General features: G+C 40.4%; 1 protein-coding gene across 1 annotated transcript in view; it reads left to right on the forward strand.

The window, feature by feature from the left end:
• The window catches only part of LAMA3 (laminin subunit alpha 3), a 256,618-nt gene that overhangs the window by 108,571 nt on the left and 121,111 nt on the right, over positions 1-26,936 (forward strand). Inside the window, 11 exon segments of the mRNA XM_033087622.1 lie at positions 5,089-5,226; positions 7,206-7,252; positions 8,188-8,287; positions 8,987-9,039; positions 9,275-9,380; positions 10,102-10,201; positions 12,808-12,964; positions 15,217-15,349; positions 23,525-23,667; positions 25,796-25,893; positions 26,370-26,523. Of these exon segments, the coding sequence (XP_032943513.1) occupies positions 5,089-5,226; positions 7,206-7,252; positions 8,188-8,287; positions 8,987-9,039; positions 9,275-9,380; positions 10,102-10,201; positions 12,808-12,964; positions 15,217-15,349; positions 23,525-23,667; positions 25,796-25,893; positions 26,370-26,523 (1,229 nt within the window).

Genomic DNA, 26,936 nt, shown 5'->3' on the forward strand with positions numbered 1-26,936 from the left:
AACCATGAGGTTCCGGCAGTTTGGGATGCTCCGACATTCTGTCTGTGACGGTCTCCTTCCTCTTGCACTTGCCTTTTTCTAACAATTTTTGTGATCTTTTAAAATTTTTCCCTTGGAGGGTGGCTTCGAGGCTAGTGGCTGAAGCTCAGACTCACTGAAATCTGAACTTGGTCTAGCATCAAGATCCGACCCAACATTTTATTTTATGTTCCTTTTTGGCGAAGTTGATTGCTTGGCCTGTTAAATTTTAGAATCAACGTGGCCCCAAAACCTCCATCAGATGGTTTGGTATATTCTGGCCAAAAAAAAAGTTATGATTTTGCTCTGTATTGCTTTAAAGATTTTAAAAATCTTCTTGGAAAGGAATTTTAAACCCTTCTAAGTTGTTCTTGCCAACTGCAGTCCCACATTCATGTTTTGAATTAACTTAATTTACTTCAGACTTCTCTTAATACAATGCCATATTCTTCTCATTTTAATTTTGACCCACTCAAGTGTCCTGTAGTTTCTTATAGGTGTAAATCACATTGTAGCTATGAGACCGCATTAGAGAATTGTCTATATGTATTTATAATTTATATTTCTGTGGATGTCTAGTTCAGCTGTGTATCTCCAACCACAGAATACGACTGCGACTCTCTCGGCTAACTTGGTCATTCTGGGGTTTTACTCTCACCTTTTCCTTCTCCCATGTCACTCTTTCTTTTCCTTCTCCTTCCTCTTCATTCCTGCCTTCCTCTCCTTCATTTTCTCTTCCTCCAGTTCCCTAAAGTGCAGCTGTCCCCAAACCTCAGCCACACTGACCTGACACATGGCCACAGTGACCCCAGACCCAGGGCCCAGAACTCTCTCCACTGGAGTTTGCTGTTGGGCTGTGGTCTTTGGGTGGTGGTAACAGGTCTTTTCCCAGAAAAATTCTAAAAATATGTTGCCAGTTTAAGATTAACCTCCTTCTGTCAGCATATGCTCACGAATCAGACAAACTAGCCAAAAGAAGAGTCCAAATGCACCAGCCAGTGGTTAATGGAGCTTCAGGGAAGGTTTCTGGCCTGGGATGTCCCTGAGAGAATCCTCCTAGCCTCCCCACGGGGGAAAATAGACTCCATAGGGCTGTGTGTGGGGGGAAGTCTAAAGCTGAGTTCTGTGCAATTTTGCCTTGAACTTGCCCTTCACTTTGTAATGCAGCTTTTGTCTAGGAGAACATTGAGGTGGTTAGTTGGAAGAACCCTTAGGATTTTCTGTACATTAAGTCTACCCGAAGCCCAGTTATCCAGAGAGGTGGATGGTGGTAAGTATCAAAGAACTGAGCTTTAGCTTTGTGGCTCTGACTGAAGAAGATGTCAGCCTGCTTTTCCAGTAGAAGGAAATGCTCCAAAATCATGGGTGATCAGAGGATCCCTGATACAATAAGGAGCTCCATTGACCTTGTAATTTACATGTGATGTCTGTAGTGTTGCCTCACCTATAAGCTTCTTTACGATGGAGAAGAGGATGGTGTTACTCATAGCAATACCTGCCTCATAGCAGCATTGCAAGCTTCAGTGAGAGAACACATGCGAGTATCAAGAGCCTATACGGGCTGGCCCTGTAGAAGAATTTCAATAGTCGCTTATTCTTTCATGTAACCAGTCTCTATTTGGCATGTACTAGCGACTAGGACTGTGCCTGATGCTGGAAGACATTGAGGAACACAACTGAAAAGCTCCCTGTCACCTTGGACCTTTCAATAGTTATTTTTTTTAATCACTTTTGGGAGTAAAACTGTCTTAAAGCAGAAACAATGAGGAGGAGTATATGAGCAGGAAAATACTCCAGAAACTACGAAGGACCTGGACCAAAACAAACAGCAGAATTAAAATATTTGTAAAGCCTTATAGTATTTCCAAGAGTGCGAAAGGGGTTGCCAGTGTTGGAGTTTGGGTTTGGCAGCTTTCACTGACAGCTGGATTGAAATGAGAAGGGTGGTGCCAGGTTGAGTAATTCACAATTTAAAACAGTTTACCTACACTTAAGGCTGGGTCTTTGTTTTTCACTTCTGGAGCGTCACTGCATCTCCTGAGACTCCCTGGACAACCCCTGAGGCCCTAGGGGTCAGTGTGGATGTCACCCGCATTATGCTGGCCAGAGCTGCCACCACTGTGATACAGCTAAGCTGGCTGCCTGTATGACTGCCTTTCCCTCTGCATTTGCCTTTAGGGCAGAAATCGCAGAAAAAGCCTGTATTAATCACACCCCTCCAGAAAAACAGAACAGATAGGGTGTGTGTGTGTGTGTGTGTGTGTGTGTGTGTGTGTGTGTGGAGAGAGAGAGAGAGAGAGAGAGAGAGAGAGAGAGAGAGAGAGAGAGAGAGATTTATTTTAAGGAATTGGCTCATGTGATTGTGAGGGCTGGCAAGTCCAAAATCTGCAGGGTCGGCCAGAGGCTGGAGACCCAGGGAATAGTCGATGTTGCCACTTGAGTCCCAAGGCACTCTGGAGGCAGACTGCTTTCTTCCTTGGGAACCTCAGTCTTTTCTCTCTTATGGACTTCAACTGATTGAACGAGGCCCACCCACGTTGTGGAGAGTAATCTGCTTTATTCAAGGTCAACTGATTTAAATGTTAATCACATCTTAAAAAAAAACAAAACACCTTCACAACAACATGTAGACTGGTGTTGACTAAACATCTGAGCCCCGTAGCCTAGCCAAGTGGACACATAAAATTACCATCATGGAGCCCAAGAGTATTTCCTCAGTAATCTGCCCCTTCATGTGGTCTTGAACTCCAAGGGCAGGCCTAAGGGGAACATGGGACCATGGAGGAACATCGACCCAGATAGCAGCAGGAGATTTGAATCCTTGTCCTGCTGTCTGCCGCCAGCTGGCTGAGTGGCATTAGGCATGTTTCTTTATCTGCCTTATAGTTTCTTGGCAGTGGGCGCATGGTAGAGCGGTTTGCTTCATACTATGTCAATACTTTTCCAGCAATTCTTCAGGACTTTCAGCTCCCTGAGGTCCGGGAATGTGTGCTTTTCATATTTACCTGCCCCCCAACACCTCGTCACAGTGCGGTTGAGCACAGTAGGCCTTTAATCAAAGTCTGCTGGACGGATGAATATAAAATAGAATGATATCTGGGTCTGCCACTTGCTAACTATGCCTCTCTGAACAAGTCACACAGCCCACTGAAGTCCCAGGTAATTTGTACATGAGAAAACTAGCTAAGTTCCCTTTCATTTATGAGAGTTTATGATTTCAGTGACAACTCAGGCAAATGCTACCATTATCATCACCACAAAAAGCACTGTCAGAGTAACTTACTACACACGGGTCTGGGCAGAGTCCTGTCAAAGAGAATGAAAATGGCACAGTCTCATCCCTGTGGGAGCTCCCTGTGCCAAGGCTTAGCGATGTGGGGCTTTATATCCTCAGGACACCTGCAAATAAATTACTGGAATTGGCACTTTACCTCATGAATCTTTTCTCTCTCAAGACCTCAACAGGTGTGGAATTTTTGAAACCTTGCAAACAAGGTTGCATATACAGAGGGTGCCAAAAAAATGTATACAAATTTTAAGAAAGAAAAGAACTATTAAAATTGTAATACTCAATATATAGTGATAACCAAAGATGAATACAAGTCACATTTGACTTCTGAAATTAAAAGAGGTGCTCAGAGTGGTTTTCATCAGCGTCCAGACATTTCTGATCACGGCGAACCACTGCTTGAGCAACGTTGACCATCTCTTGAAATGTGTATACATTTTTTTGGCACCCTCTCTATATTTTGTACTGCATACACTGAATATAAATTTGGAGGTCAGGAATCCTAATCGATTGATTCCCGTTAATGCAGCATGGGATCGTTTAAGAGCACCTCCCCAAGTGCTGGCCCTTGGGTGATCGCAATATTAATGGTAATAAGAGTGAACACTTACTGGGCACTTCCTCTATGCCAAGCATCATGCTCAGTGCTTTGCATGCCTTGTCACTGGTCATTCTCTAATGACCTCATGATGTGGGGACTATCATCAACCCTAGAAGAAGAAACTGAGGCTTAGAGAGATCAAGCCACTTGCCCATGATTGCACAGCTAAGTGGCAGAACTGGTACTGGAATCCAGATGTGTCTGCCCCAGAGACTGAAGCCCTTGCTACAGACTTATTCATGACCTTGGAAATGTCACTTAACTTCTGAACTTCATTATGTGACAGTGGAATTCAAGGAGACAATCTCCAGTTCCTTCTAGTTCTTAAGGTGGGAAACGGTCCATCCAGCTTAGTGGGCTGTCTCCACTGCTCACCTCTGCCCAGAAGCCAGGTCCTTGCAGTGCAAAAGGGAGAGTTGCTGGGTAACTGCAAGGCTGTAGGATGTTAGTCACACAGAAACTGGTAGGAACCTGACCCAGTGGGAAAGGAGCAGAGAAGGGAATGGCCAGAATTTGCTCTCTCCAGCCATGCATGTTTAATTCGCCTACTTGAGGTGGGAGAAAGGAAACTGGGATGCATTTCCCATCCATTCCCAACCCTGCCTGCATAATTATTCAACTACACTAGACCTTGACAAATCAGGGTGTGAAGAGAGATGGACAGAGGAAAACCGGGTACAATCGGAGGCGTATCCTGATTGGTTTGTGCTTGATCCCCTGTGGGAAGTGGAATTGCCCTTCCAACGAGTTACATCCCTCATCAGTTGTTCCCTCTATCCTCCTCCCAGGAGCACCAATAACTGTGTGCAAGAAGCATTCCCGAAGCCCCCGTCCACGACCAGCCAATCTTGCTGAATATGAAATTAACAACAGCACAAGAACAAAACAAAAAACCACGAGCATTTATTGAGTGCTCGCTATGAGACAGGCATTGTCCCCAGCTCTTTCAAGAATTATCTTATTTAATTCTGGCAACAATCTGATCAAGTAGATGTTAGTATTATTCCCATTTAAGGAAGGGGAACCGGGCTTAGGGCATTTGAGCAACTTGTTTCAGGTGCCAGGTCTAATAAGAGGTGAAGCTGGAACTTGGATTTAGGTCTTTCCAGCTCCACCACCGTGCTCTTCTCCTGGTCCCATACTCTGTTGCCTTGTGTCTGACTGAGATCTTTTCATCCAGCCTGCCAGTGTTCAACCCTTGGCTCCTACCAGACACCCTGCAACCCAGTGACTGGACAGTGTGAATGTCAGCCGGGGATTACAGGACGGCGGTGTGACAGGTGCCTCTCAGGAGCCTATGATTTCCCCCACTGCCAAGGTAGGGAAGACATCAGAATGCCAAGGGTGGGTTCCTCTCTGAACTGTGTGCAGCCAGGCTCCCAGAGCAGCCTGCAAACCCCTGGAGACCCACCACTGGTCTCATCTATACATTTGACCCTAATCTGCCTGGTTCCTTCCCAGTTCCAGTCCTCAGAGGAAGGCAGAAATGATTTATTCCTAATTTTTTTTTTAAATTCCCATGTGTTACAAATTTGTGTTTCTTGATTCCCATGTAAATTCTTCGTCTATAGCAATGTGGCAAACGTGACCCCTTTTAGATGTTCAGCCCACTGTTCCTTGTTCCCATGCCAAGGCATCCTGGTTTCTCTCTGGGTCTGGGCTGTGGCACTGACTTTGCTGCTATATTATCTCCCAAGGGGAGTTCCAACAGGTCCTCTTTCGGCCAAGCTGAGCAGGACCTTTGCTGGGTTTCTGCCCCTCTTTCCTTGCCTACCACTGGCCTCCCGGGAATTGTGTCATCACACATCAGCATAGATCTGAGGGACAGGGGAGTGGGGCGAACCAGGTCTCTTTGGTTTGGAAAGAGCGAGCCAAGGAGGAAACACTGTCATGAGTCAACAGTACTGATCCTTCCAGTGATACAAGAGATTGAGAGTCTGCATGCTCTGGGGCCGAGGTCCTGGACCTAAGACACCTGGGGAATCTCACTGTGCTTCAGGTGCATGCAGCCTCGGGTGGTGAGTAGCTCCTGACTGTGACTTTCAGAGGACCCTTTCTCTGTGGAGAAGAGGTGTTTGTGAAAGGCTGAACCAGACTTTCCATCAGGAGAATGTGTTTTTCTTAGACCCCTTCGTGTTCCCGATAGCAATGCTTGGAGCCTTGCATTCAGAGCTGTCTGAGACAGAGCCACAGCTCATACTGGGTTCCCCAGAACCTTCCTCACCAGAACTCTCAAGAGACCAGATTTTCTTGCTGGTGGAAACTGTAGCCAGCAGTCAGAGGGGGCTGCTTGCCTAAAGGTCCCCAGAGCATGAGGCTGTCCAGGACTGGGTCTGCTCACCTCCACAGGGTCAGGAGTGGAAGGGGATGCTGTGGGAAGTGCTGTGTCAGTGGGCAGTGGGGCTGGGCAGTGAAGAGAATTTCTCCAGAACTTGTTAGCCTGGAGAGGAGCCAAAGGCTGGGTGTGGCCAGGTTGGAAAACCACAAAGAGCAGGAAGGTCATTTTGACTAATACGGAAGAATGCAATGGAACGTCAACAAAAAAAAGAGGGACGGAGGGAGAGAGGGAGAGAGAGAGAATATGAATTTCATCAAGGAAGAAGCTGAAACAGACTAAGAGGGGACAATAAAGGCAAAAAGTTTAAAGAACAATTTGTAAGAAAACAAACGTTTACTTAAATTATTGGAAAAACTTGTCTCAGAGCAAGCTTACCCAACCTCTCTTCATTTCTAATATTATGTAATACTAACACTGAGCCATTGCAAGATCCCAATTTATTGAAGAGAGATTATATTGGGCTTGTAATACTATATTGAAAAATAGTATATAGAAATACTTTTAGTACAGGTGAGGAACAAGGGGGTTGTGATGTTTAGAGAATTAAGTCTTAGAAAGTTCATAACGTCTTTTTAATTGGACATTTTTTAAAAAAATCTGTTGGTGCAATGTTGCCCTCTTCTGGATAATCCTAAAGATGCTCAAAATTCTAGAGTCTCCCTTTCCCAGTCTCCTCCATCATCAGTTAGAATTGAACTTTGAGTAGTAGGCAGGGACTAGAGTTGTTCAGTAGCAAAGGGGGTGACTTAGGGATTAAGGACCCTACAGATGATTTGGGGTGCCTTTTTCTGAATTACATGCAAAGTCCTTATTACCCATCTATCAAAAAATATAAATGTAGAGGTGCTTGCTATGTTTAAAAATAAGTAAATCTTTTAAAACTCAAAACATCACAATAAAGAGACAAACAAATAAACATTAGCACTCAGATATTTAAAGCACTTCTGAATCACATACAGGCTCCAGCAGTTCCTGTGACCTAGCCGGTACCCTTGACTCCAGTTTGGTAAGTGGAGAATTATTAAAGGGTTGCAATTCTAACTATTATTCTGATGCTTTTTAAAAGACTAACACATTTGGGAGCATCCTGAAATTAAAAGTAAATTAAAATGAGGCCTAAGGCCAAATTGCTTAAAGAAGTCATTGCTTGTCTTCAAAATGCATATGTAATATTACGACTTTTTTTCAAAAACAAAGCATAAAGTTTACTTAAGCTGAATTCTAGAGTCCTACAATTTAACTGTTATTGTTGGTTACTCTGAGGGCATTGCCACCCTAGAGCCTGACATACATGATTGAAAGTAAGAAAAAACAGAAGGCCAAATTCACATAAATAAAGCCATATGTGTATAAAGTAATAGCAATTTATGTGATATTACTACCAGCACAACAGTACTACACTATTTGGATTAGTTTTCTAAGCATTTTAGAAATTATCTATCTTCTTAGCCTCAGAGCTTGGAGACGCTGGACCTCTGGCCCTGCAAGGGCAATGGGAGAGAGGTTCTACCTCTTTCCTATGAGCCTAGACGATGTTTAAGCAAGTGTCTTTACAAAACCCTTTCAGATAAACGTAATTTTCTACTGATGCTCACATGTTAAATATTCAGATATTTTTCCATTTAAATTTATAGTCCAGACTATAACAGAATCAGCAATGACAATGTTATAAATCAGAGTGATTTTTTAATTTTTTTTCTGTATTTTCCAGTTTTGTTTTAACCAGAAATATGCATTACGTGTATAACAAATACATGAATAATAATACAAAAGCAATTAGCAGACTGTTGAAATCAACCCCGTACTTTTATTCCCCCTGGATACACTTAATTTACTTGTCATGCTCAAAGTACATTTCTGTGACAAGCTTTGTACACAACACATGTTTGAAAACACGCTTAATTCTGAGATGTCAAATCTTAGTTTCCTTTGCTTTTAAAGGGGCATTGCCAGTGCAAGCTTCATGTTGCAAGTCCTACCTGCAGCATCTGCAAACCATTATATTGGAATCTGGCCAAAGAAAACCCCAATGGATGTTCAGGTAAAGTTTCTTGTACATAATAATTTGCTATATTGTAGCTCCCTCTTAATTTTTTTCGACCCCAGTGACTAAACCCATGAAAGAGCTGTTTATTTAATCAGTTCAGCTTGTCTGAAATTTTGTGTAAATATTTTGATGTTTTTTCCCCCCACTTTTGGCAGAACTCTCATTTTCAAAATCTCAGCAAGGGATTTATATCCTGTTTCCATATGTATTGTGTTGTTTGTGAAGACAGCTACTTGATAAATGGTTTTTACTGCCTTGTTTTTATAATCCAATCTTTCTGATTTAATTTTATTTTCATTTTGTGCTTAGATTGAAGCCAAGATAAGACTTAAAAACACCAAGCTAATGGTGGCTAAGTGGAGTGAATATCCTTAAATAGAGTATATTTTTATGTAAGCGTGTCAGTAATGACCTTGACATTAGAATCATTTAAAAAATCCCGAGATAGCAGTTTTTCTATTAGAGTGGTCATAAACTAGCCATTACTCTTTGTAGGTGGATGGTATTGATCTGGCTGTTCTGCTGACGCCAGAAAGCAGTCTAATTTTAGGCTTCAACAGTGCAAACTGGAATTCTGCTGAAGCATGCTAGGAAGTGACTGCACATGTAATATTGCTGGTGTGTCATGTTCCCAGAGCCGGGGAACTGTCCTTTGTGTAACCTTGGTCGAAGGATGTTCTCTTATCTTCACAGAATGCCAGTGCCATGTGTTGGGAACAGTGAGTGGAATTGGAGAGTGTGGGCAGGTAATGTGAGCCAGTTTTTCATATGATACCAGTAGAATGTTACAGCAATTGATTGTGGCGTTTCTGTGGGAGGATACTCTATAGGACAATTGTACAGCACACATGGTAATCTTTTTGGAAGTTTTCAGATGCTGGCTACACTGTTTCGTATTACACAAAGCCAGTTTTAAATCTTGAAGCTTAGCAAATGCTTTAATCTTAATCCAGTTTTGTCATCTGGCTCATTGTTCTACAGCGAGATGGCGACTGTCACTGCAAGTCCCATGTTGGTGGTGATTCCTGTGACATATGCGAAGATGGATATTTTGCTTTAGAAAAGAGCAATTACTTTGGGTGTCAAGGTAAATACTTTCACAGGGTCCTGAGTTAAGTAAAAGTGTTGATGAGCAAAGACCGTTAGGATAAGCTTTCTTCTGAGTTCATTGTCTTCGTGCAGACTTTCTGATGGATGGGACTGACAAATTCTGTCCAGGGAATTGGGCCAAACATTCAGGTGTAACTAGTAATAAATTGCAAATGAGGCACTATTACCAGTACACTGGTGGCTTAATTTTTAAAAACATAATTAGAATGGGGAGAGTCATTGTAAATAACATCAAGGCTTAGTAATGTTAAAGATGTATTTTGTATATCTTTATGCAAGAACCTCACACCAGATTTTTAGAGATAATGTTGTGTTAAATAATAAAACTGCAGAGCAGTTGCCCCACAAGGCTATTCTTGTATCTCCCCCACCTCTCTTTAGTACACATTGTTTATAATAGCACTATGTTGCCAAATCATTTTTAGCTCCTGGGCTAGTGTCCCTTTATCTTGGATGACAGTGTTGGAGCTGGCCTACCAGTGCACTTCCAACTCACAGGTGGACTTTTGGAGGGACATGCTATTCAGTTTGGGAGGTTCATACATATTTCAAACACCTGCTGGATGTAAGATGTGGCAGGGGAAAGAAGGCACAGTGCTGCATCCCTGGGCTTACTGATTTCCACTGCTCCCGGAAGCTGGAAAGCGTCGGCATGGGGATACTTTGATGGGTAACCACTGCTGTTCCTTGACTTTCAGGGTGTCAGTGTGACATTGGTGGAGCAATCACCCCCATGTGTAGTAGTTCCTCTGGAGTATGCCAGTGCCGAGAGCACATCGTGGGAAACGCTTGTCAGCGGTGAGTCTTCAGGGAGGTTTCTTCCCACAGTAATGTTACGGAAGAGTCTTGTCTGTACTGACAATTCTGGTGAGGAGAGAAGCAGCCCTAAGGAGAGAGGGCAAATGGAGCTGTACTGATATTTGAAATGTGGACACTTGTGAGTGAGTCCAATTAAAACAGGAGGTAAGGTTGCCCATAAAAACACTTTATAGGTCATGGAGCGGCCTACTGCAAATTTCCCACAGGTACAAAAAGCTATGTGGGAGAGACTAGAGCTGCACGCATGCGGCAGGTTCCCATGGCAGAGCCTCCATTTAAAAGTCACAGCATGGAGGAGCCGGGCAGGTCCTGCTTCTCTCTTGGGACCCATGAGTAGGGGTGTTAAGAAAATTTTAGAAGGGGGAAGAAGTCCCTCATCTCACACAAGAGCAAATTAAAAAGAAACTGTAGGAGCAGGGGAGCGAAGTGGAAACTGAGATCCCAAAGAAGCTATGTAGCAAATATAGCAGCATACTGTCTCTTCGTCTTTTCGTATTTAGCAATTTATATATATTTTTGAAACCATGATCCGTCCATAATTTTCCCTCTGTGGAGGAAAGAAAAAAACTAATTTTTAATATTCTGAATTTTAATCATACGCTGGAAACTCTGTGAAATGCAACTTCTAAATCTCAAGTACCTTCACTATTGATGCATTATCAACAGGTGAATAAAGAAATATTTTATGTAGTTAAGCTAAATTGTTCCTATTTAGTATGGTACTTCTCTCCTTTCACTCCATGTTTCCAGCAATTGAATTCTAAAAGTCAGAGCATCTCAGCTGTGCTTTTTTCAGGCATTTCTAAACAGAAGTCACTGCTGGGCCATGTAATACCCATGTGAAGGAGGAGGACATGTCGGTCGACTTGTTTTCCTGCAAACTAGCCAGGCGCATGGTGGACCAGAGAAATTTTGTAAACAGGTTCAGAAACATTTTCCACCCAGGTTTTGCCTCTTTCCACCCTCGTGTTGATAAAGTGGTCTTTTCCCTACTTAGCCAACATAAGTTTTTTCTCCTTCCATCTGTGTAGGTGATTGGCTAATTTGGGGGTTGAAGTAATGCAACTGAATAGGAATTAAATTGCCCACCCAGAGGCAAACATATCGACTTTTTACATTACAGTCAAGACATATGTATGAAATTTAGAACATGTCCTTTGATTTGGTGGTAAATGATAACCAAAATAAAAGATACCAGCAGCATAGGTACCTTTTCTTCAGGTTGGTAAATCTTGCCTCCTTCTGTCCTAAATTCCTCCCCAGAGTTTATGTTATTATCTGAGCATTTTTAGTTTTTCTTACAAGTTGAGAATGCATTCACATTCACTTTGTTTTCTAAATAACTTTGGGATAATAAATGTAATATATATTGACTGTAAAATTTTCCTAAGTACCCAAAAGTAAAAGGGCAAAGATTAATCTTCATTTCAGCACCCACAGAAAACCCCTTTTAATATTTTTTTTTGTATGTATCCCTAGGCTTTTTCTATGAATAAAAATTAGTATTATTTTTTCCATATAATTTGTATCAAGTTCATCACATGATATTATGAACATTTTCCATTATCATCAGTCTTCAAAAAAACATTAATGGTTACATAATATTTTATAATTTCTTTAATGATTTCATAATTATTATACATTTATATATAAAAACAACAGACGTGTTGTTTCCAAGTTTTTACTAATACAATATAAACATTCTTTTATGTTAATTCTTTGACAATATATATAAAATCATTCTTTAGAATATATTCCTGGAAGTACAGTTATTGAGTCAATGGGGGTGGATATTTTTAAGCATCTTTGTAAATTACCTCCAGAAAAATTGTAAGCATTCTTAATTCTACTTGAAATGTAGGAGCATGCCATTTATTTGCTTTTACTAAATGATCTTTATGGCTTTACGTCCATTAACTGCTGTTAGTACCATATGTGACTGGACTGTCAATATGTGCCATTTTGAAGAACTTCAAGTTGTGTGAATATAAAATGTCACAGAAGTGTTGGAATATTTTTGATCCTTCTCTGTGATTGCCCTTATTGTACTCTTAAAAGCAATCCACTTATAAGCATATAGTTTAAGAGAAAACAAGGCATAGAAAAATCATTCTAATGATATATATATTTATTTATAAACAGCATATGAAATATTTTATGTCATGTTCGCTATTGTATCTGTGGTGCTTAGCACACTGATATTAATATTTGTGTAATGAGTAAATATGATTATATAAATGAATGAATGAATGAATTTATAGTAAATAACCTAATTTGACTTTGCTAAGTTGTTGGCAACCACTTAGAACATTTTAAAAGATGCTACCACTGGGGGTTGTGGTAAATGATTTTCTCATTTTACTGCTTGCAATGAATCGGTGTTGAGTGTGTTTTATGTGTATGTTTACATGAGTGAAAGCAATAATTTAGAGAAAAAGCCAGGGGCCCCTCTCATTTGTCCTTATTTAATGTTCTCTGTCAATTTGGTGGGAGTTCTTTAAGCAGTAGCTAATGGGATTAAAGGATATTCAAATTATCAATGAACACAACTTGCTATAGTGACGTTTTCTTTTTATTTATAAAAGACCTGAAAACAACTACTATTTCCCGGATTTGCATCATATGAAGTATGAGATTGAAGATGGCACTACACCTAACGGAAGACAACTTCGGTTTGGATATGATCCCCGGGAGTTTCCTGAATTTAGCTGGAGAGGATACGCTCAGATGACCTCCGTACAGGTGTGTAGCCAGTAGGAAACAGCGTCGTGGCAGAGTAACCCATATACTTACCCACAGCATTCTCAGTCCCTGCAAAAGATAAACTGTCCCCAAAACTGATTCTAGGATTCTTTTCCTCCAGAATATGGATGGAATTCGGGGTGGGGTTGGATTTTAGCTGATAAGCATATATATTGATTTTACAGTTTATTGTTACTTTAATTTGGTCATCAAATCAGAAAATAAAAGGATTAAAGAAATATGGTGCTTATCTCTGGAGACTTTTTTATAAGAAGTTTTCCAAACAAGGTTAGGCTCTATTTTAACATGGGAGACATTTTTCTTTAAAGTCATTTGTGAAGAATAAAAATAAGTTGACTTAAATAATTCCAATAAAGCTTGTGTTGCTAATTTTTGACTTTTTTTTTTTTTTTTTTTTTTTTTTTTTTTTTTTACTTTTTAAAGCTCTGAATTAGTATTTGAATACTAAGATAAATGAGGAGTTTTAGGCAGTGTTATTTCATTTTTGTTCCCCATATTTCTCTTTTCCTTCATTCTTCTCTACTGTATCCATCTCTCTTGGCTTTGTATTGGAATACTTAAGGATTTTACACTTTATTTGTTTACTTTTAGAACTTAATATATACAATGAAACATTTCTGTGTAGTCATTGAGTAGTTTTGTTCTCATAATTTCTCTCTGGGGTTGGCCTCTTCAAGCTGTGTTTCTCAGTGGAGAAATTCAGAATAAAAGAGGCAAACTGATGACCATGGTAACCCAATATATGTCCTTAGCAGATCCAGGTTAAGTACTAGCTATTTCTATCTCATTCAGCCCTTAGAGAAACTGGGACTTGTTCACAGTTCCCTTGGAGCCTCCACTGATTCTAACGCTGCTTCTTGCCTGGCCAAAATCCCCATCCAGGCTGCCTTTCCCAAACAGTACTTAGGATCTTAAGACACCTCACTGATTTCTCTTTCTCCTCAAATACAGAAATTCAGTTTATTTAGTTCCTTGATCTTACTTCATTATTCATAAAAAAGCAGGGGATTCCACTGAGTCAAAACAGGATGTGAATGAGTGTTCACTCAAGGTAAATACCTTCCCACAGATGTTTAGGGTTTGAAAAATAGCCGGTTAACACAAAGGAATGAATTTCTAATGGTGAATTTTTTTGTAAGTAGTTTTAAGCAGAGGACCTGGTGGTGTTCTTCAAATCACCAATAACTTTACACAGCTCCTGATACAGTTTTGCATTTTTATTTTCCAACTGGGAAGTAACGCTTCAAGATGAACTTAGTCAAATTGAGAGAGCCAGCTGGAGTTCCTCAGATGAGTCAGATAAGCTCCTGCTCCCACATCAGGAATCCCACTCAAAGTCAGTCTTTATTGTCACAGATGTGTCATTCAACAAAAGTCCCCTTCATATTTAACCAAAGGAGCTGGGGGAGAAACCAGAAGAACCACTAAGTTGGAAATTTTCAAGTCTCATCAACTTTCCTTGGACCACAGCTGGATTTGAGCATGTAATCCGAAGTTCAGAATTAAAATAGTCTACTCTTTCCTTTAAGATCATGGCTTAGCAGCACTAGAGCATTGTGTGAGCACCAGGGGTCTGGGGACCAATAGGAGCACCCCCCGCCCGTCACCACCCCCCCCCGTCCCGGTCCCCCATCTCCCCATACACACACAGCTCCAAAAGCCCACATTCTTTCTGGATAGCGATTGAGACAAATTTCACATAACTTAGTGAGCATATTTTAGTTACACACAGACTTTATCACTAATGTGTTTGGGGTCTATAACCTTTCCTTAGCCACCATTAGTTTCTGTGACCATTTCGAATTTTACGTATGTGAAGTGGACACTGGAGTAGTCTCTCTGGGGAGGTGGTGGTGTTAAATAATACACATCCTTTCTTTCTCTTCCACCTTTTTATTTCTCCCAGCCAGGGGTGGTTGCCTCTGTCCCTGTGGCTTTCCCTAACTAATCCATCTGTATTCTGCTCTGTCTGCTTGATTACAAAAAGATCAAAAGAGGATCTCAGTTGCTGAGGGAGTGTAACTTTAATTGTAAGTGATTTTATTTTATTGTTAGGCCTGCCTATTTCCATCTTCCACATAGTTATTTGGTGCTTGTCGTATGTGTGTATGTGTGTGTGTGTGTACACTACTACCAGCCCAGTCGTGAATCTTGAATAAAGTCACTTTTTGGATAACATTTCCTTTAACCTGTTGTTTCTTCTATATTTTATGGCTTTTGGTATTTTTCAGAATGAAATAAAGATCATGTTGAATGTGGGGAAGTCAAGTCTCTCTTTGTTTCGTACTATTTTGAGATATATTAACCCAGGAACTGAAGCGGTATCTGGCCATGTAACTATTTATCCATCCTGGGCTAAAGCAGGTAGGTCAATTTTCAAGCCTCTTTTGGATTTAGAAATGATTAATTAATGAAACATTTTCTCCAGTTTTCACAGGTCACCACCTTAGAAAGTGTTATGCCTGGTTACACCTGATACATGCTCTGCTTAGGACAGTGCTCTAGGTGCCCGGTCCTGTGCCACCCTTTCAATCTCTAAACATTCTGCTTATTTAAATTTTGCTATTAAATTTATAATTAACTACCTTTTAAAAAATCTATGTAATAACCTGAGTATCTTGGCTGAAGTCCATGGGTTTTGATGTCACCACAGGGCAAAGCTAATTTATAACTCATTCATGGAAAAGTGGGTGTCACCTTTGTGGCTTCCTGCCCTAAATTCTCCCATTGTTTTAGGCAAACCAAATAGTTCAAGGAGAAATGGGTGAGAATAGGAATTTTTAAGATGAATGCTGTAAGCATGAAGCCTAAGAGAGTTCCAGAGAGAGAGATTTCAGGGATGAGGGATTCCTGAGGGCTGAGGAGAAGAAGCACAGTCAGAGGGCAAATCTCAGCACAGAGAAGAGGCTGGGAAGTCTGCTCCCCAAGGAGTTAGGGGTTCTGCCAGTCCTGGAGATTCCAGGAAGCACTAGGAATCCCACAAGAATACAAAATGGCACCAATGGAGATTTAATTTTTGATAGAAATTTAAACATCTGTGTTTAGCATCCACAGCAGAGTCAGACTTGGGGGAAGAAATGACGCACCCGAGTTATGTGAGCCAAGCTCATGAGGCTGCAGGTTGATTAATAACCAATAGGAAGAACTAGCAGCCTTGCTTTTTCATTTACAGAGGACTTGGGCATCCATTTTCTGACATGATAAGAGCTTTGTGAACTAAAGAGGGTTGAAGGGGAAACAGAACTGAGAGGTATAGTAAAATGCCTAAGCACATGGCTGGCCTTTGTAGACAAGTTCCAGTCTTCAGAGCCCAAACTTTTTAATAGACCATACATGACAGTTCCATCAGCAATTTGCTCTCTGTTTTCTCAGACAGTTGGAGCATATTTTAGGTTGTTTTCTCATGGGACTCCATTCCTAAGCCCCCATGTCTGAGTCAGGAGCCCCCATTATGTATTCCTGTGGTAAGCTATGCATCCTCCTAGATACTACTGTCCATGCTGTACCGTATTCTCCTGTTTTCTGGTCTCTAAGTCCTCACCTCTCCTGGCCTTTTTGGGGAGCAAAGGCAGTGCGACTGTGTTCACTGCCTCTTTTCCAGAACCTAGTTCTAGGCCTAATACTTAGTGGGCCGTAGATATTTTTAGAACAGGAGAGTAATACAAGGAGTAGTACAATGTTTGGAGTAAACATCTCTTCTGAAGAAAGAGTTTCAATTGGACACAGATGTTTGTTTGTTTCTGAACCTTCTACAAAAGGTTTTCTGTGTTTAATGCAAAACAAAACATTTTGGATCCCGAAAACAAACAGAAAACCAAAACATTTTCCTTTTTTTCCCAAAATTTCTATTAATTTTAGCTTTTTAAAAAAATTATGAATTTACTTTTCAGTTACAGTTGACATTCAATATTATTTTGTATTAGTTTCAGGTATACAACATAGTGGTTAGACACTTATATAATTTATACATCGGTCACCCTGATAAGTCTACTACCCACTTGGCACATACATAGTTATTACAATATTATTGACTATATTCTTTATGCTGTATTTTCATGCCCATGACTATTTTGTAACTACCAATTTGTATTTCTTAATCCTTTCACCTTTTTCACCCAGCCCCGAACCCTGCTCACCTCTGGCAAACATCAGTTTGTTCTCTGTATTTACGAGTCTTTTTCTGTTTTGTTTATTCATTTATTTTGTTCTTTAGATTCTACATATAAGTGAGATCATGTGGTATTTGTCCTCAGTCTGATTTGTTTCACTTAACATAATATCCTCTAGGTTGTTATTGCAAATGGTAAGATTTCATGCTTTCTTATGGCTGAGTAATATTCCATTGTGTATATGTACCACCTCTTCTTTATCCTATTGTCTGTTGATAGGCACATAGGTTGGTTCTGTATCTTGCCTATTGTAAATAGTGCTAGAGTGAACATAGGAGTGCATATATCTTTTCAATTAGTGTTTTTTATTTCTTTGGATAAATATCCAGAAGTAGAATTGCTGAGTCATAAGGTAGTTTTATTTTTAAATTTTGAGGAATCTCCAAATTGTTTTCCATAGTGGCTGCACCAATTTGCAATCCCACCAACAATACACAAAAGTGTTCCCTTTTCTTTGCCTCCTCACCAACATTTGTTGTTTGTTGATTTATTGATGACGACCATTCTGACAAGTGTGGGGTGATATCTCATTGTGGTTTTAATTTGCATTTCTCTGATCATTAGTGATGTTGAGCACCTTTTCATGTACCTATTGGGCATCTGCATGTCCTCTTTGGAGAAATGTCTATTCAGGTCCTCTGCCCATTTTTAAATTGGATTGTTAGTTCTTTTGGTGTTGAGTTGTGTAATTTCTTCATAAAATTTGGATATTAACCCATTATCAGATATGTCATTGGTGAATATCTTCTCCTATTCAGTAGGATGTCTTTTCATTTTGTTGATGGTTTTCCTTGCTGTGCAAAAACTTTTTGTTTGATGAAGTCCCATTTGTTTGTTTTTTCTTTTGTTTCCCATGCCTGAGGAGATATATCAGAAAAAAAATATATTACTAAGAGCAATGCCAGAAAGTTTGCTGCCTGTGTTTTGTTCTAGGAGTTTTATGGTTTCAGGTCTTACATTTAAATCTCTAATCCATTTTGAGTTTATTCTCGTATATGGTGTAAGAAGGTGGTCCAGTTTCATTTTTTGCATATATCTGTTCACTTTGTCCAACACCATTTATTGAATAGACTGCTTTTAACTCACCATATATTCTTGCCTCCTTTGTCATAGATTAAATGACCGTATAGGTGTGGGTTTATTTCAGGGCTCTTTATTTTGTTCCATTGATCTATGTGTCTGTTTTAATGCCCATACCATGTTGTTTTGATTATTATAGACTCGTAATACAGTTTGATATCAGGTAGCACAATACCACCAATCTTATTCTTCTTTCTGAAGATTGCTGTCACTATTCAGGATCTTTTGTAGTTCCATATAAATTTTAAGATTATTTGTCTCTAGTTCTGTGAAAAATGGGATTGCATTGAATTTATAGATTGCTTTGGGTAGTATGGACATTTTAACAATGTTAATTCTTCTATCCATGAACACGGTATATACTCCCATTTATTTATATCTTCTTTAATTTCTTTCTTAAGTGTCTTATAGTTTTACACTTGATGTTGTCCCAAAAAACTATCCTCATTCTTTGGATTCCTTTTTCTTTTTGCTGTTCTGATTGAGTGTTTTCTGCTACCTCCTCTTCCAAATCACTGCTTTTATCCTCTGCTTCATTTAATCTACTGTTGATTCCTTCTATTGTATTCATACAGATACATACAAATACATACATATATGCATATATACATATATATGGATGATCATATAACATTATATGTTATAAGGAAAATTAGAAACAATCTAGGTGTCCATGAATAGATGATTAGTTAAATAAATTATTTTACATTCATGTTATTTAATGATAGGCAGCCACTAGAAAAATGAAGTATATCTGTATGTACTACTATAGACACATGAAATACATTTGAGTAAAAAAAGCAAGTCATGGCAAAAAGCAATGCTCATAGTTACAATTGTCACTCTTTATATAGTGCTTACAAGATACCAAATACAGTTCTAAGAGCTCTTCACATATTTGTTTCAGTTATTGTATTCTTCATATCTGACTGGTTCTTTTTTTATGTTTTCTATCTCCATTATTATATTTCCCATCTCTTTGTTGAAGTTCTCACTAAGTTCCTTAAGCATCCTTATAATCAGTGTTTGGAACTCTGCCTCTGGTAGATTGCTTGTCTGCATTTTGTTTAATTATTTTTCTGGAGCTTTGTTCTGTTCTTTCATTTGGGACATATTTATTTATCTCCCCATTTTGGCTGCCTCTCTGTGGTTGTTTCTATGTATTAGGTAGAGTTGCTATGTCTCCCAGTCTTAGTAGAGTGGCCCTATTGTAGTAGGTGTCATGTGGGACCCAGGGCGTAGTCTCCCTGGTTATCTGAGTTGGGTACTCCAGATATATCCGTTGTGTAGGTGGTGTGTGCCCTCCTGTTGTAGTTGAGCCTTGGTTGCTGTTTGCACATCAATGGCAGGAATTGCCCCCCAGGCTGATTGGTTGTGAGGACATGCCATGACTATAGTGGAGGAGTTGTGGTGCAGGGACTGACCCCACAGTGCAGGATTCACTCTAGCAGGGCTTTAGCACAAGCCCAGTCTGCCCTTTGGGTGTGTCACCCTCAGAGGTGGATGGGTGGTGCTCCTGCCAGGTTTGCAGCTGGCCACAGGGCATATTGCCCCTGGGGCCTCCTGGGAGGGGCCCAACCACAGGCCAAGTTCAGCTGCAGCCTGTGCCCTGCCTGGGACCACTTGGCATGAGCCACGAAGTAATTTGCAGATGGCCCCCATCCATGCTGGGCTCAGTTGTGCCTGGATGAAGCCAAGCCTCCAATCAAGGCTGGCTGCTGCCAATGCTGGAGTTGGGGCAGCTTACCAAAAAGTACAGGACATACCCAAGCCAGATGCTGCTTGTTTGGGGTTTGCAAACTTTTGCAAGATTTTTAGCAAATCCATAGCATGAGCTAAGACAGGCCATTTGTATGGAAGAGTCACTTGAAGTGGTTTGGGTTTGTCCTGAAGTTGCATGGGGCAGGGCCTCAGGGAATCACCAAGGTTGGGAAGGGTGAGGGCTCAACAAAGAAACAGTGGCTTCTGCCAGCACTTCTGTCTGGGAGAAAGTTGCCGCTGTAGCCCTCGCTCTGAATCCAGACAATTCAGTTCCTCCCCATATGTCCCGGGTGACTTTTAAGCTGCTTCCCCAGTGCTGGAGCTCGGAGAGAGTGGGTCCTTCAGTGAGTAGTCCATAAATGGGCCCTTTAAAAGGATCACCTGGGACTCCAGCAGCCCTGTCTCACTTAGCCACAATCTCCACTGGTTTTCACAGCCAGAAGTTGTGGGGACTTCTTTTCCTGGCACTGGAACCATGGGTTGGTGAGCCTGGCATGGCTTCCCCTCACTCCTAACATGCAGGGAATGTTCCTGCAGCCCAGATATTCCTCCTGATTTTTAACTGACACACTGGGTGTGGGACCTGTCTGTTCTGCATCTCTGCACCTCCTACCAATCTCGATGTGGTTTCTTCTGTATATCCTTAATTGTAGGACTTCCATTATTCAGCTAGACTTCAGGCAATTTTCAGTGATGGTTGTTCTGTAGTTTTGTTATAATTTTGATGTGGTTGTGAGAAGAGGCAAGCACAGTGTTTACCTACTCCCCTATCTTGACCAAAAAATACTCTAACATTTCTTGTAATACTGGTTTGATGGTGATGAACTCCTTTAACTTTTTCTTGTCTGGGAAGCTCTTTATCACTCCTTAAATTTTAAATGATAGCCTTGCTGGGTAGAATAGTCTTGGTTGTAGGTCCTTGCTTTTTATCACTTTGAATATTTTGTGCCAATCCCTTCTGGCCTGCAAAGTTTCTGTTGAGAAATCAGCTGACAATCTGTCTCATCTCATGGGAGCTGCCTTTTAACTAGTTGCCTTTCTCTTGTTGCTTTTAAGATTCTCTCTTTGTCTTTAACCTTTGATATTTTAATTATGATGTGTCTTGGTGTGAGCCTTTTTGGGTTCATCTTGTTTGAGACTCTGTGCTTCCTGGACTTGTATGTCTATTTTCTTTGCCAGGTTAGGAAAGTTTTCAGTCATTATTTCTTCAAATAGGTTCTCAATACCTTGCTCTCTCTCTTCTCCTTCTCGTACCCCTGTGATGTTGTTATGCTTGATGTTGTCCCAGAGGTCTCTTAGACTATCCTCATTTTGCAAAATTCTCTTTTCTTTTTGCTGTTCCAATTGGGTGTTTTCTGCTGCCTTGTCTTCCAAACCACTGATTCGATCCTCTGCTTCATCTAATCTGCTATTGATTGCTTCTAGTGCATTCTTTGTTTCAGTTATTGTATTTTTAATTTCTGGTGGTTGTTTTTTATGGTTTTATACTTGCTATCTCTTTGTTGAAGTTCTCACTAAGTTTCTTGAGCATCCTTATACTATTCTTTTAAACTCTGTATTTTGTAGATTGCTTGCCTACATTTCATTTAGTTCTTTTTCTGGAGTTTTCTTTCCTGTTCTTTTATTTGGGACATATTTCTTTGTTTCCTCATTTTGGTTGCCTCTGTATGTTTCTTTCTATGTATTTGGTAGATCTGCTACGTCTCCCATTGTTGGCCGGGTGGCCTTATGTAGTAGGTGTCCTGGGGAGCCCAGTGGGACAGTCTCGCTGATCACCTGCTCCGGGTGCTCCAGGTGTGTCCCCTTTGTGGGTTGTGTGTGCCCTCCTGTTATAGTTGAGCCTTGATTGCTGTTGGCATGTTGGTGGGTGGGATTGACCTTCATACTGACTGGCTGTGGGGTTTGGCCATGTCCACAGCTTACAGGCTGCTGTGTGGGGGTCTTACCCCTGGGAGTGGGATTTGCCCCAGTGGGCTTTGGTGCCTGCTGAGACCTACAGTTTCATTTTTTTTTTTATTAAGTAAACAACACCTAAGAGCCAGGGCTGGGGCCTGGTTCAGGTGGGTGGAATGTAAGGTTTCCCAGAAAGGTTAACAGGGCACTGTTGGAGCCTGCAGGGCACACTTTGTGGCTTCAGGTAAATGCAGAGAAGTAAGCACAGGTCCAGATGGAGGGGCGTGGAGAGCAAAACTTTTTCTTATTTCAAAATGAGTGCATATTCTTCAAAAGAAATTAAAAATTTTGAATTACATATAAATAAAATGGAAAATAATTAATATCTGATGTAATATATTTAAATACTTAAAGACCACAGGAGCAAATAACCCCAACTCCCCCATCAAGGAACTCATCTGTGACACTTTGTACATTTCCTTCCAGGTTTTCTTCCATGCCCTTTTTTAAAACTTTGTTGAAATTATACTTGACCTTCAGTTTTTTAATTCTGCTTCATAAACTTCCCCCATGTCATTGAATGGCCCTGCATGATCCCACCACACAGTTATACCATAAGTTGCTTAATCTTTCCTCCACTGTTAGATTGTGAAGGCATTTCAACTTTTTTGTTCTGTTTACTGTCATGCAGCGGTGAAAATCTTTACCCATAAGTTTCTATCTACATTTTAGAACACTTCCACAGGATAGATTTTAAAAGCGGAATCACCAGGCAGATTGGTAAGAAAGTTTTTAAGAGCTTAGAAATTGTCAAAATGGTTTCCAGAAAAGTGGTACTAATTCCCCTTCTACCTGAATGTTCCCACATTGCTGGTTTCATGTTCAACATGGCATATCACCACTAAAAACTCTGCTAATTTGATAGGTGGAAATTATGTTGTTCTTTAAAAAATGATGTTCTTATTTTCAATTTTCATTTACTTGGGTACTAGTAATATTGAGTGTTTATTGTGTATTACCATGTTTCCCCAAGAATAAGACCTAGCTGGACCATCAGCTCTAATGCGTCTTTTGGAGCATTAATTAATATAAGACCCGGTATTGTATTATATTAAATTATACTATATTATATTATATTATATTATATTATATTATATTATATTATACCCTGTCTTATATTATTGTAAAAATAAGACTGGGTCTTATATTAATTTTTGCTCCAAAAGATGCATTAGAGCTGATGGTCCGGCTAGGTCTTATTTTGGGGGAAACACGGTATCTATTTTCTTCTTCCTTGTGAATTATCATTACATTTCTTTTGGCAATTAAAAAAATTTGTCAAGAATTTTTCTAAGCAGTTTACCTGTGTTACTATACTTAATCATTTAACAAATAAAAAGTGACTCACAATCTCAGCATAGATAGCTACTGCTAACATTTGATTAATATCTTTCTAGTCTATCTTCTACATATGCTTAGGCACCCATACAATTAAAAAAAATAAGGTCAGTACATATGATCAGTAAGCTATCCTATACTTTTTCAGATGTAAACTGAATGTCTGAAACTGATTATCTAAAATCCTAACACTGACTGCTAGAAAAATGCCCTAAGTAATTCTTTTTATTTCTGATAGGTGTTGCTCAGAGCAAAGAGATCATCTTCCTGCCAAGTAAGGAGCCAGCCTTTGTCACCGTCCCTGGACATGGTGTTGCAGAGCCATTTTCACTTGCACCAGGGACATGGATTGCTTGCATTAAGGCAGAGGGAGTCCTCCTGGTAAGAGATAGTTCTTAGTGGAGATTCTTCTCCTCTTGGAGCTGGTCCCATCCACAATGAACCAGAGTGACTACAAGATATCAAAAATCATAGCTGGTTCCCTTTTAGACACAGAAACCTACAGTGACATTTGCCCTCGCTTGACATAATGACATAGGAACCAACTAAAAATATCTTTTATGGTACTCCAGCCAGCTTCTCACAGACAAAAATCACACCAAATTATAACTCATAATGATTTTGAAGTTATCAAAATAAATGCAAAATCTTAATGAGCGTATGTCCCAGACTTTCAAAAGTCTCTTTGGAATTTTTCATCGTGAATCAGAAGGGCATCTATGAGGTCAGCCTCTCTGAGAATTGTGCTGAGGAAATCAGAAGAAACTAGAGGAAGAGGAGATTCTAAAATCAGTGACGTTCTTGGTGGTAGAAAGAGAAGGAACAGACTGGAGGAACCAGGGCTTCATAATGATACTCTTCCTGCCTTCTACCTTAAATGTAGGCAATAATGTCACCAAATAGATTGCTAGTGACAAAGAGCTCTTCATTAAGGGAAAGGCTGTGTCCTTGAACCTTAATAGAATCGACAGAAAGCCATGAGGAATTGAAGGAATGAAAAATGCTATCTGAGACACCCCTCTTGGATGTCTGCTTTTGTTTCTAGCAAGATCTTTTCAAAATAAAGTCTGGCAATAGTTGGTTTCATTCACTAAGAGAGGAAAACAAAACTTCCTTTTGGTGTAGCCCCTTTGATTGGCTATGTTAGCAAATTTTAGGCAAGTCCCTGACTCCAAGCCTGCCTCAGTTGCTTCTTTTATACAATGGGGACAATGCTTACCCTTATAGGTCCTTCCAAATCTGGGAGCTTATAAAGATAATGTGAAGATTTATGCTCTTCATTCAGTCCCTGTTTTTCTTGCATCTTCTTGGTGGAAAGTTTTGTTGCTTTAAGAAAGTTTAAGAATGTTTCACAGATGCTAGAAATGAGGAAGAGGAAATTTTCATTGAGGCCAATAATGGGTATATAAAATTGGACGAATGGAAAAATGAAATTCATTATAAAAGTTACTTCATAGGCATGGAAGATTTTCATGACATTTAGTCAGTGCAACTGTGTAGTAATTCATATGTATCCTTCCATATTATGAAACTATTTTCTCTGAAATTATTTTATTGAGCACCTATTATCAACTTTTATTGTTCTAGGAGCTATGAGACCATACAGTAATGAGGAGCTATGGCCCCAACCTAAGGAAACTTACTAATAGAACAATAACCATTATTAAATTAAAACCCATTCAGGTAATCAGACCACTGTGGTGGACCACTGAGACCCCTGGATCACCATCTGCTACTTTCACCTTCCCATATATTTCTCTTTTTCTCCATTTTAGACAAATTAAGGGTCTTGAAGAGAGTAAAAGCTTTATGGTCCATGTATGAGTCTCTTCACAGTTGTGGTTACATTCCCTCCCTCGTTCCCTCTGCAGATAGGCAGTGATGCCAGGATTGCTGCAGAATTGTCAAATCATTCACCACTCAGAAGCCCGGAGTTCTGCTATTTCCTGAAGTGCTGCATAGTTGAATTTACATTGTGGGCTTTGTTTGGCACACTCGGTGGAACATGTTCTTCCTCTCATATCCTAGAATAGGCAGTAGGCCAGTTTCAGTCTCTGATTCACCAGAATCACAAAACATCACTTTTTACACCAAGCCAGGCGAGCGCTGCTCTGATGTGGCAATAAAAAGCCATAACACATATCAACAGCTCAGTGTTTTTCTGTAGTGATGAGGTCACCAGTTTTCAAAGGAGCGTTTTATCCATCGACAGTTTATTATCTTTGTTTATTTTTGAATTTATAAACAACCCAGAAGAAACAATAAAATTTCCCCGGAGATTTGATGATAACAAAGTTCACCCAGAGGTGCTTGTCTCCAATCTTACAGCACCTGTGTGAGTAAGGTGAGTGTGTTCTGGTGAGTCAGGGGGCAGAACAACGCAACTGATGTGGATTTTAACTAGCGAGCTTTACCTGGTTATGATCAATTTAGTATGTTTAGCTATTTCATTTTGAAAGTAGGGCCACCATCAAAATAAATAATCGTCCTTTTGGTCGTTATTTCCTAGGACTACCTGGTGCTACTCCCCAGGGACTACTATGAGGCCTCCTCGCTGCAGCTGCCTGTCACAGAACCATGTGCCCCCGAGGGACCTCCCCAAGCAAAGTTAGTGTGGACAGCGGGGGGGGGGGGGGTCCTCTAATCAGGAGCCTTTGGTGCAAGGATTAGAGATAGGCCTCAGGGTCACAATGAGAGCAGGATGCTCTGGGTAATTACTCTCTGTGGCAGTTGACTGTCTTTCACATAAGAATCACAAAGCACTTTGCATACCGTAGCTGGCACTGAAGAGTAATGCCTACCCTTAAGCATGTAGAAATGCTGATGCACGTCCAAGTAATACCCTCAAAGTCGTGCATCCCATGAAAGGAGGAGTTTAAAATAGAATGTGGGTTTGTAGACCTTTGCTTCTTCCATTCCTCACACTGATGAAAATTTACCACCCAATTTCTATAGTGGGAATACAGTAAGAGTTTGTTGAGGGAATGATAAATGAATGGAATGGATAAGAGTCCTTGGGGATGCGCTTTGATGATCTGTGTTTTGTTCTCAGTTGTAACTGTTGTATTTTGTCATTGTTGAAGTTGCTTGCTTTACCAGCATTTGCCAGTGACCCGATTCCCCTGTGCCCTCGCTTGTGAGGCCAGACACTTCCTGCTTGATGGGGAGCCGAGACCCTTGGCAGTGACGCAGCCCACCCCTGCACACCCAGTCATGGCGGACCTCAGTGGGAGAGAGGTGGGACAGCCTTTTACTTACTGTCAAAGCTGTTACTACCATGTCTCCCCGAAAATAAGATCAGGTTTTATATTAATTTTTGCTCCAAAAGATGCATTAGGGCTTATGTTCAGGGGATGTCATCCTGAAAAATCATGCTAGGGCTTATTTTCCGGTTAGGTTTTATTTTCGGGGAAACACGGTACCTCCCCAGGTCTGTGTCTGCTCCAAAACCCTTGACGGCAATTGCTTCTCAAACTCAGGGGAACCTGGAAGGATTCTTTAGAAGTGTTCACTGAAGATGTACTGAGTTCTCTGCTTTAGTTTGGGGCTGGGTGATACACCACACTGAGCCATGGTAATTTTAGTCTTGAAACACTATCTAGACATGGCAGGACCATGGGTGACCACAGAAGCCTTTCCTTTTGATCCTC

The sequence above is a fragment of the Rhinolophus ferrumequinum genome, chromosome 19 (assembly GCF_004115265.2).
Source record: "Rhinolophus ferrumequinum isolate MPI-CBG mRhiFer1 chromosome 19, mRhiFer1_v1.p, whole genome shotgun sequence".
NCBI lineage: Eukaryota > Metazoa > Chordata > Mammalia > Chiroptera > Rhinolophidae > Rhinolophus > Rhinolophus ferrumequinum.